General features: G+C 38.3%; 1 protein-coding gene across 4 annotated transcripts in view; it reads left to right on the top strand.

Annotated features, from left to right (window-relative positions):
- LOC121971586 (protein GAMETE EXPRESSED 2-like) overlaps positions 1-12,183 on the top strand; it is a 33,332-nt gene extending 21,149 nt beyond the window's left edge. For 2 of the 4 annotated variants that reach the window (XM_042522910.1, XM_042522913.1), the window contains 4 exons: positions 9,313-9,548; positions 10,210-10,448; positions 10,782-10,935; positions 11,170-12,183. In XM_042522910.1, the coding sequence (XP_042378844.1) occupies positions 9,313-9,548; positions 10,210-10,448; positions 10,782-10,935; positions 11,170-11,408 (868 nt within the window). In that variant the 3' untranslated portion in view covers positions 11,409-12,183. The remainder of the gene's footprint in view (positions 1-9,312; positions 9,549-10,209; positions 10,449-10,781; positions 10,936-11,169) is intronic. The other 2 variants (XM_042522912.1, XM_042522911.1) reach the window with 2 other exon arrangements.
- Positions 12,184-12,388: the final 205 nt, after the last annotated feature.

The following is a 12,388-nucleotide window of genomic DNA, read 5'->3' on the forward strand; positions in this document are numbered from 1 at the left end:
TGTAATTGCAAACCCTCAAAAATAAAAAATAGTCAAAATTTGCACCCTTTAATGGCTGATTAACAAGTACGAAGATATGGCAAAGAGTCATTAGGAGTTGGGCACTAGGCTCACGTATACCTAACTTTTTATTAAGAAAAGTTTGAGTTGCAAGGATCCATTTTCACATCATGAAATTAGCATATTACATTTCTTCCATAAGTTATTTTAACCATATAAAATATGCCTTGAATAAAATATTAACACGCCTGAGTGATTTGTTGAAAAATTGGCATCTCATGAATTGATTGATAAAAAAAATACAATAACCATATATGTAGAATTATAGGCTAAAGGGAATCATAATTTTATATCGTTGAGCTACTATTAATTGAGGTTTTAGCACGTTGGATTGGGTTTAATGAAGTTATTGTTGGAAAAATGTGAAATGTGAATGGAAACACGACTTATAGATTATTAGTCCCACATTGGTTGAGTGACATTACAACTGATCGATTGTGCAGAGGGGGTGTGAATTCAAGGCCCGGATTACATCAACCCAAGAGTTCTTGTGTGAATACTACTGCACTTAACGGACCGCGGTAGAGATACAATGTATCCAAGTGAATCAGTCAGACTTTGCCACTAATCTCTTTTACGTGCTCAGTCCGGGTGGCTAGCAGGAGCATGCCACCTAGCTTGAATGCCATGTCTTGGCCATGCAAAGCATGCATGCCACAATGCATGCATGTGGCTTGTTGTTGCTTTGCATGTTATCTTTACATGCTCTCAAACATGTAGCTGGCCACATGTCATTGCCTTAAGTTAAGAATAGTCCTTATAAGAAGGGATGTCTTGAGCAAAGAAAAAGAACTAGAAGCAATTTTGATTCTGTGTGCGCCAAATTAGCTATTCTTCGTGAGAAGAAAGCAAGAGCAGACACAGAGAGCAAGGAAAAAGAATAGGAAAAGAGATAGATTCCCTCGTTTCTTCCTCCTTTCATTCTGCTGTGCAATTCTTCACTCGACAGACATTCGTGATAGCATATAGGTATATGCTCAGTTCGCTACATCAACCTATGTCAGGTTGTGTCGTGGTCTCGCTATTTTATCATGGAAACAGACGTCCAAGCGTTACCTCTTAGCACCGCCGGAGGCGATGAATCTGTTTTAAGGAGATTGCCTCGCTGCAAGACACAGCTTCTTTGTTCCTCGAGTGACGCCCCTCATGCACCTCAGACTCAGGCTCTGAGTTTGTTCGGTGTTCGTCTCAAGCCTTCAACATCAACTTCCTTGATTCAACACTCGGAGCATTCGCTGACTCGACAACTTGGTGAATCGTATCTTGACAAATTCCCTCTCCGACACGGACTTGGGTAGCTCCGGACGACATTGGCGATCAACCTACTTAGCCAGATCGACAGTTTGAGATTATCAGTTGTAGCCATCTTGACAGATAAGTATTGTCCTGTCCCTCCGGCAGATTGTGGATAAAGATCCAACAATCTTAAAACAGGCTTGTCCTGTTGAGATGGTCGCATAAGATGTTGAGATGTAACAAGGTCAACATGTGCCGACCTCCTCAGCCCCAATTGGAAATGTTTCAATTACATATAAGGAAAATCCAGAGAAGTTTACCAAGTTGAACTTAAGCGGTGACAACAAGATGCTCTTCTACCTGATCACGTTGAACCTAGCACGGATCTTGACTGAGGAACGTGTAAATGATGTGAAAAACATCACTGCATTCAACAAATGGAACGAGTCTGAGTTCTTATGTCGAAACTACATTCTCAACAGTCTTGCCAACTTGCTGTATATTGTGTACTGTGAGAAAAAAAATGGTGAAGGAGCTGTGAGAGTCCCTAGATAAGACATACAAATTGGAGGATGTTGGGGCCAAAATTTATTGTTGGCCGCTTCTACACTATAAAATGATTGACTCCAAGTCGGTGATTAGCTAAGTTCAGGAGCTTCAGGTGATTTGGTAAGAGATCCACTCAAAAGGCATGATGCCAAGTGAAACCTTTCAGGTGGCAGCAATCATTGAGAAATTGCCTTCTGGCCGGAAGAATTTTAAGAATTACTTGAAGCATAAGCGGAAAGAGATGAATATAGAAGAACTTGTAAGAATTTGAATTGAGGAAGACAACAAGAGTTCAGATAGGAAACTATTCTCTCAGGCTCCAATAAAAACCAACGTGGTCGAACACGGTCAAAACTCGAAACGGAAGAATACCAAATCTTCCAAGATGACACCCAGAGGAGACAACTTCAAGAAAAAATTCTCTGGACAATGTTATAACTGTAATCGAGTTGGTCACAGCTTCGGAGTATAAAAAACCAAAGAAGAAGAGGGAGACCAACTTGAATGAGGAACCAGACATATACCTCTTTGCCATGATCTTTGAAGTGAACTTGATAGGGTCCAACCCATGACAATGGTGGATCGATACCTGTACCACCAGACATGTTTGTTGCAACAAGGAGCTACTCCACAACTTTGAAGAAGTCAAAGATGTTGTTCATGGGCAATTCAGCAACCTCGGACATTCAGGGCCATAGGAAATTGGTGCTGAAGATGACCTCTGGCAAGGAGCTAACATTGAACAAGGTGTTATATGTACCAGAGATTTGAAAGAATCTGGTATCCGGATTGCTTCTTTTTGAGCATGGGTTATGGATTGTGTTTGAGTCAAATTGGGTTGTGCTGTCCAAACATGGAATGTTTATAGGAAGAGGCTATGTAAATGATAGACTCTTTAAGCTCAATATAATAGTCATTCGGCCTAAGATAAATAAAACCAAAAACTCTTCTGTGTATATGCTTGAGTCTTCCAGTTTATGGCATGGTAGACTTGGACATGTGAACTACGATGTTTTACGTAGATTAAGTAACATGCACAACATACCTACTTTTCACCTTGACTCAGAATACAAGTGTAAGACGTGTGTTGAAGCAAATATGGCAAAGTCATCCTTTCAACACGTTGAAAGAAGCAATGAACCACTCAGCCTAATTCACACCGATGTGTGCGATATTAAAGGAACACCGACATGTGGTGGGATTAATACTTCATCACTTTTGTAGATGATCACACAAAATACGACTATATGTATCTTCTTCAAAGTAAGGATGAAGCTATAGAGAAATTTATTTTCTACAATAGTGAGGTTGAAAATCAACTTAATAGGAAAATTAAGGTAGTTCGAAGTGATCGAGGCGATGAATATGTATTACTGTTCGCTAAGTTTTGTGCTGAACACAAGTCAGACACGAAACAACTCCCTATCCTCCTCAACAAAATGGTGTTGCTGAGCGAAAGAATCGTACTCTAAAAGAGATGATAAATGCTCTTTTATTAAGTTCTGGACTACCAGAGCAAATGTGGAGGAAGCTGTACCAACAGTTAATTACCTTTTAAATAAGGTACCCCGAAAGAAAATAGGAAAAAAAAACTCGTATGAGTTGTGGACTAGAAGACAATCATCCTACAAATACTTGAAATTATGGGAGTGTCTTGCCAAAGTGTTGGTTCCTGATCCGAAAAGGATTAAGATAGAGTCAAAGACTATTGATTGCATATTTCTTAGCTATGCACATAACAACAATGCTTATAGGTTCCTTGTATTTGAATCTCAAATATCGGAGATACACAAGAACTCGATTATTGAATCAAGAAATGCCTCGTTCTTTAAACATGTGTTTTTGTACAAGACCCAAGAGGAAGCTAGCTCCTTAAAATGGACATATGAAACACAAAGAAAAGAAGAAGCTAATGAACCTATTGAGGTTGAGCTCAGACAAAGCAAAAGATCTCGTGTGGAAAAATCCTTCGGAATGGATTTTATCACTTTCATGTTAGAAAGTGATCCCCACAGTTATTCAAAAGCAGTAAGTTATTCTACGAGACCTCAATAGAAAGAGGCAATTGCTTCTGAAATTGATTCTATCTTACAAAACTACACCTGGGAACTTGTGGTTCTTCTTCCGGGAAATAAACCACTCGGTTGCAAGTGGATTTTAAAAAAGAAAAGGAAATCAGATGACATGATTGATAAGTACAAGGCTATATTGGTAATTAAAGGTTATCGACAACAAGAAGGTCTTGATTACTTTGATACGTATTCTCTGGTATCAAGAATAACATCCATCAGAGTATTGTTGGCTATCGCTACTCTATGGAATTTGGAGATCCATCAAATGGACGTAATGACTGCTTTTCTAAATTGTGGTTTAGAAGAGGAAATGAACATGGAGCAACCTAAAGGGTTTTATGTGCTAGGGCAGAAAAATAAAGTTTGTAGATTAGTCAAGTCGTTATATGGCTTGAAACAAGCTCCGAAACAATGACATGAAAAGTTTGATAATGTCATGAAGGAAAATGGATTTCAGATCAATAAATGTGATAAATGCATCTACATGAAAACTACATGAAATGACTATGTCATGTTATGTTTATATAAAGATGACATCCTTATCATTGGGAATAATGATAAGATAATCAAATCCACAAACTATGTTAAACTCAAGATTTGATATGAAAGACATGAGCCCAGCTGATGTAATTCTAGGAATTAAAATTCTTAGAATAGCAGCAGAACTTGTTCTCAGTTAGTCTCATTATGTGGACAAGATTTTTGAAAAATTCTACAAAAGTGATACTGCGTTGGCATGGACTCCGCTAGATATGAGTCAACATCTATTGAAAACTTAAGCTACAAGTATCTCTCAGATAGAGTACTCCAGGGTGATTGGAAGTATGATGTATTTAGTGAGTTGTACACGACTAGACTTAGCCTATATAGTAAGCAAACTCAGTAGATACACGAGTAATCCCGATGTTGAGCACTGGAAAGGGATAACAAGTACTTAGGTACTTGCTGTATACTCTTAATTATGGACTGCACTACATGAGATATCCTGCTGTGATCAAAGGATACAGAGAAACAAATTGGATATCGGGCATGAAAGACTTTAAGTCCACAAGTGGATATGTATTTACTTTGGGAAGTGTAGTCATTTTATGGAAATCTTCTAAGCAAACCATAATAGCTAGATCCATAATGGAATCTGAGTTTGTAGCTCTTGACAAATGTGATGAAGAGGTTGAATGGTTACAACAATTCTTAGAAGATATTCCTGGATGGTCGAAACCTGTACCGGCAATTTGTATACATTACGATAGTCAATCTGCAATTGGTCGGGCCAGAGTCATCTGTATAATGGTAAATCTCGATATATACGTCATAGACACAATACCATTAGGCAACTAATCTCAACGGGAGTTATCACTATTGACTATATACAGTCAAAGGATAACATAGCAGATCTGCTAACCAAATGGTTAAACAGAGAGTTAATTGTTAGTTCATCGCGAGGAATGAGCTTGATGTAAGTGTCGATGCCAACTGTAGGTGCAAAGGAAACCCAACCTATGCTGACTAGAGATCTCAAGAATTAGGTTCAAAGGGACAACCTAACTGCAATCACTGTGGGGGCATGACCCGATGAATCAACGATCAAATGAAGGGTAAACATTTTTGCTTTTAATGATCGCAGTGGAGTAATAGAAAAATACTCTCGAGAGATCACCTATGTGAGAAAGAAGTAGGGCCGCTTCAAAAAAAATTGGAGGAACAATTATTAGCGCTTCTCACAGAACCAGGCGTGTTCATGGCTAAGAACGAATACGCTCATGAGACCTGAGCTATATCAGGGAGAGTTTTGGTTGAGATCTATCCATGCTTACACAAACGGCAGAACAGTTCAAAGACATCACATCTACCGATTAGCCAGCAACCAACAAATTTTCACAAGGGAAGGTTCAAAGGGTAACACCTACCTATCCTATACATGACTCAACTGCCGAAGGCTATCACATACCTTGTTTCTCATGTGGGCGATTGTTGGAAAAATATGAAATGTGAATGGAAACACAACTTATGGGTTATTAGTCCCACATTGGTTAAGTGACATTACGACTGATCGATTGTGAAGAGGGGGTGTGAATCCAGGGTTTGGATTACACCAACCCAAGAGTTCTTGTGTGAATACTATTGCATGTAACGGACCGCGGTCGGGATACAATGTATCCATGTGAATCAGTCAAACTTTGCTACTAATCTCTTTTACGTGCTCAGTCCGTGTGGCTCAGCAGGAGCATGCCACCTGGCTTGAATGCAATGTGTTGGCCATGCAAAGCATGCATGCCACAATACATGCTCAAGCTCGTGTCAATGCATGCGTGTGGCTTGTTGTTGCTTTGCATGTTATTTTTACATGCTCTCAAACACGTAGCTGGCCACATGTCATTGCCGAAAGTTAAGAACACTCCTTATAAGAAGGGATGCCTTGAGTAAAGAAAAAGAACTAGAAGCAATTCTAATTCTGTGTGCGCCAAATTAGCTATTCTTCGTGAGAAGAAAGCAAGAGCAGACACAGAGAGCAAGGAAAAAGAAAAAGGAAAAGAGAGATTCTCTCGTTTTCTTCCTCCTTTCGTTCTGTCATGCAATTCTTCGCTCAGCATACATTCGTGATAGCATTTAGGTATATGCTCAGTTCGCCACGTCAACCTGTGATAGGTTGTGTTGTGGTCTTGCCGTTTTATCCTAGGAAATAGACGTCCAAGCGTGACCTCTTAGCACCGAGAGACGAATATGTTTTAAGGAGACTGCCTCGCTGCAGGACTTGATGTCTTTGTTCCTCAGGCGATGCCCCTCATGCACCTCGGACTCAGGCTTCGAGTTTGTTGGGCGTTCATCTCGAGCCTTCAATATCAACTTTCTTGATTCAGCACTCAGAGCACTCGCCAACTCGACAACTTAGTGAATCGGCATCTTGGCAAATTCCCTCTCCGACACGGACTTGGGTAGCTCCAGAAAACATTGGCGATCGACCTACTCAGCCAGACCGACAACTTGAGATCATCAGCTCAAGCCATCTTGACAGATAAGTAAGTACTGTCCTGTCCCTCCGACATATTGTGGATAAAGATCCAACAGTTATTAGGTTGGGTATCTCATTTGGATGAGTCGTGAAAGTTGACATCAAAATCGATCTAATCATAGGCTTAGTACATTGTTTGAAAAACCACCAATTGACCTATAATTAAGGGTAATTATGGACTATGAGTTAAGACTGGGTCTCGACGAGGACAACAATCCAAAAGAGGGGAGACTAAGATACCCAATGCAAGCTCGCATGTGGAGTTATAATCTAATAAATGAATTAATAAACTTACAGAAATGGTCTACTATTAACTTAACTTTAAGCATTTTAATTCAATAGCTAAGTCTAATAAAGTGAACAGATTAGTCCTCGTATCTAAGCAAATCGTGATAAAAGTCATTAGACTTGCTTCAGCTAGATGAGGTCAACCTACTGAATGAATTACTGTAATTATAACATAGTACGTACATAGAAGGTAGAAGGATTTTGCCTATAAAGCAGCAGAACCCAAGAGTCTCTTTAACATCGTGATGAAAGGGGGCTAAACATTGGGCTCAGAATAAGTTGAACATATGTCCAGGTTCAAACCATGACTCAAAACCATGTCGCACTACTATACCCCAAGACAAGAGAACACTACCAATATCTTTAATATTTTGAAGCAGAATAGAACTTGCCGCTACCATGAATGTAGGATGAAGTTATGTGTCCCCTCTTGACTGAACAGAAAAGCATATCATCTAGCAGAGCAGAATCAAGGGGAAAGGCATGATCCATTCCTAATCAAAAGCCAAAAGGGGATGTTTTATAACATGCTAATCATGGAAAGAAGGTCAATGGTAAGGCTGCAGACTAATCAATGAGGACCAAAAGCCAACTTATGCTCACTTTGGAACAATGTCCATTCTAGAGCTTTTAGAAGCAAAGCAAAGTCCAAAACCCTCCCAAAATTTGATTCTGTCATATTATAGACATTCAACACCTCAGTGAGGAGTATTATTTGGGGGGGGGGGGGGGAGATTGAGTTGACATGTCAAGAGAGGGGTCTAGACAAAAAATGGTGTATCGACCGAATGACATTGTCAGCTCCATGTTGATCAAATTCTCATGTCTAGCATGTGAAGTTATTGGTTCGACTCTCTAAGGAGATTCATCTAGGAGAACAATGAGGTTGAAGCCCATACCTTCTGAACCAAAATTACCATAATATGGATGTGGCATATTGGTTCAACCATATAGATGTAAACTACATTAGGGCTATTCTCTCACCCACATTTTACTCAAAGTCGAAGTCGATAATCTTCACAATGGATCCCCAACTGGCAGTCCTCATCAATATCGTTAATGTGACTAAACGAAGAGACACTGGTTTCCATTATATAAAAATTCCAAGCCAAGAATGGCAAGTTTCCATTGCAGATATTCATCACCCATGTCAAGCAATCTAGATTGTCTTCCTTTGCAGGTGGTTAATGCTGACAATGGATTAGGAGTTATTGGCACGCATTCCCCGATGGATAGTGACCTAGGCAGACATTTCCTTTGTGAGAATTTCAAGAATTATTTATCTCTGCCACAATAAAGAGGGTTCCATTCCCACTCTAATGAAATGTTGTGGAGGATAAAGTTGATTGCATCCTCATGAAAGGGGGTAAGAAAATGAACCGAAGAAGGTGATGCAATCTCCAAGGGCCACGTCTGATGGTTACAAAGGGTTTTAAGGTTCTTCATGGGTATGTGGTTGGTGTGGCATTGATAATATCGCAATGTCTATGTTGTCTACATCGCCAACAACTCCAACTTGTGAGCAACATCTTGACGGTCCCTCCCAAAACAATTGCAGCATTTACTACATAGGAAGCTGATGAACTTCAAAGATTGTGGAGGGACACAACCTATTCTTGGCAGTAGAAGGATCAACCTAATAATACTCGTATTTGAGGTAGGATGAGGTAAAGGCCTGGAACCATCATCAGCATCCTAGAGTTGACGAAGAGGCATGTGGATTTTGAGAGTGAAAATCTCAAGGAGGGGCAAGAGTGAGCAAGTCTTCATAACAGTGGGAATAGGCCCCTTCTAGTTGAAGCCCCCAACATTGTGCCAGGTGTGATCTTCACACCCTAACCCTCTCATGTTAAATTTCTTATGGTTGCAAGGAATAAATCCTATTGTAGCTTAAGCTATTAACAATGTATAAGCATAGGGTGATCTCTTTCCTGATAGATTAATCTTTTGGACAAGTGGTCACCTCAAATATGGCATAAGTAACTAAATATATGAGATTGAGCTTTATAGATTGACTATTTTCCTAGTACATAAGCTAATTTCTCACTTATGGTTTACATAACCTTCTTTTATGTGAATGGTTCTAATATCATGCAGTAACGAGAACTTCTATGGGAATGATATAATCACTTTGAATGCCATGAATGATAATGGAGTACAAGAGGCTCGTGTTCCAGCTTTTGTTGCACCAATAAATGACATTCCTTCTATCAATGCTCCTAAATTTATAATTTTGGAAAGCAAGGAAGCAAGCAACGGGCATCATCTTTTTGAAAAACAAAGAGACGTGTTTGAGTTAGTTATTGTTGATTCAGACATTTTCAATTTTTCAGGTAATTTTATATTTGAAGGTATTATGAACAGTACTTATTAAGGGGAAGAATAATATGATGACTGTGAAGTTTCAAAATGGAAAGCTCTATCAAACTTTACAAATTGATAACTGAGCTTTAGTAGAGATACACTTTAGTTTTTACCCTTGTTATTCCTGGAATTTGGACTACAATGCTGATATACATACAAACTAAAAATGATTGGGTTTGCCACAAATGGGGCTTTTAAGGTCTTGAAATGATAGGGCCCAGCACAAATATTGAAACTTTGCCTTGTCTTGAAAGTATTCAGAATTATCAAGCTGAATGTGCACAATCTCTGTTACATACTTTGATAGAGTAATGAAGTTTCAAATCATCAGCAGAACATTAGTTGGTTTGTAACTAACATTCCTGCATGGAAATATAAGGTCCAATGAAATTGCATTTCAAATTTATTGCAGACTGTGCATTTCTGTTTTCCTGGGCAAATATTTCGTGACACCGAGTGCCCCCTTTTTTCACTTTTTTTTTTTAAGCAAGATTGTGCAATTTTGGTAAATCCACCATAATGTTTGGGCCTCTTGGAGATGTTATTGCAGTCAAATCCTTTAGCTGTCAAGAGCATGGGAATTAAAACTTATAGATTCTTACTACACTGGTTACTATGCTTATGTGACAGGTAACAAATCCCTTTTCATTGTAATGATATCAATGGAAGTAAATGAAGGGACCTTGTCAACTACTCTGCCAGTAAATCTCATTAGTTCATCCGAACTGAAGATTCAAGGTAGCAATCAATGGCAGCCTCTTCAGACTTTTGTGACAATATCCAACCATTTTGTGCTTAAAGGAAAAGGACTTAGATTCCGTGGAACAATTAGTGACTGTAACAGTGCAATACAACAGTTGCACTATCAAGTAAGTGCATAATATAGTGTACTCTTGTCTTAAAAGAGAAGCAGAAAAGAAAAAGAATACCATGGGAATTTACATTACACATTATTGGTAATATTTGTGTTTCTTTGTTTATGATGTAAACGTTTGTCTTAAACCCAACAGTCTTCTAAACTCATGTTTGACTATAGTGTCCTTATTATAAGAAATTGGTGGAATAAAACTTTATCATTTAGGCTTGTTCAGAACCCCAGAATTTTATTTTGCCTACAAAGGCCATTACGTCTGATCACTTATGTAAGTTATATCCAGTGATTTAGTATATCTAAAAAATTTAACTTCAATATTCTGTAACAGGATAGGGGAAATGATGCAGTATTGACTCTAAAGGTGAATGATTTGGGAAATTATGGATGCTATCCTGATTGTTCAGAGATGACATCGATGCCACTTTGTAATGAGGTTATCGTGAGTCTTATAAAAAGGCCGGTACATCGTTTGGAATTTCTTGGTACCTTTTCTGCTATCATTTTTATGAGTACTTTTTTTTAGTGTCTTACCAAAAACAAGTCTTCATTTTAATATATATATATATATATATATATATATTGCATCTTTCCAATCCGAAATGATCATCAATAGCCATCAAAAGTTCAATTTAGGTAACTTGTTACCTCTGCACCAGCCACTAGATAGAGGATAATCTGGTATTATTATTTTAACAGGTTTCCTTGACATTTTGCAGTGCTTAGATATATAATAATCTTGGAGATTATCATGATGCTTCTTCTGGGAGCTATGCTTCTTTTCTTCATTTGCAAGTGTCTAAATGCCCTCCATAGAGATAGACGTGACTCCTTTAATGTTACACCCTTCTCAACTGGTGAAAACCTCAACCGTTACAATGTAAGTCTTATTTTCCTTCATAATATATTTATCCTCTGTCCAAGTATGCACAGACCATTACAATATGGAATTGTCTAATTTCTTAATGTCGTTTGATTATATTCATTATATTCTTCTTTATGCCATTTCGTTCCTGCATAAGCCTCCATCAATCAAGTAAACATATTAGAGTAGATGTTGTGCATTCATTGATCACCCTCTGTAGATTTTCTTTCCCTTGTTCCATGTAAATAGACCCTTAGATTTAGCATTGGCTTGTTGATAAAATAGTGTCAATTGTGGACATGAAATAGGATGAAAGTATTGTTTTCTTTTAACTAACATGTCTTTAGCCTGGTGAGCAAACGAAGCAGGTGAAGACCTATGCTTCTTCATAATGGCTTTACATTTTCCTTTTCGATCTGTTCTTCTAGATTTGCCTTGTGGTCAAACTATATTGTGGTGGTTATTAATGATTGGACTAAACCCCACTAATCATTCTTCTCTTTTTTTCTTTAGCTATTATGATTTGTTCTATCTGGTACACTTTTTGGAATGAATTTTGCCTCTATTCCTCTTCTTGAAAAATAGAGTAAGCTTCGCTATTAATTCACTAGTCCATATCTACTTTATCCCTGCATAGATCTTCTACTTGCTCTTGTTTGTAATTCTGCAGCGCAACGGTAAAGTTCTTCAGAAAATATGACAGCCTGAAAGGATGCCCAGTGTGGATCGATCAGCAAAGAACACAATTCTAAATCGCCACTATATTATTTGTTGATGGGTTTACAATTGCCAAGTGCTACAAAAGAGTTGCATTTTGTTATCTGTTCCAATGTATTTAGTCTCGAAACTAATCTGCTTAAAATAATTTGGACGGTTGAATTCTTTATTTATTCCATTTTATCATATATTTTGTGCAAATGTTGATTTAGTGCGGTTGTTCAATCGACCACTAATCGACCACGTGAAAAACAACTCAGGCAGAAGACTTTGTTAATCTTATAAATCCACACTGGTTTACAGGTCACTGGAATTATACTAGTTAAAAGCTTTAGCACGGGGAAAGAACAAGATAA

Source organism: Zingiber officinale, chromosome 4A, assembly GCF_018446385.1.
Source record: "Zingiber officinale cultivar Zhangliang chromosome 4A, Zo_v1.1, whole genome shotgun sequence".
Taxonomy (NCBI): Eukaryota; Viridiplantae; Streptophyta; class Magnoliopsida; order Zingiberales; family Zingiberaceae; genus Zingiber; species Zingiber officinale.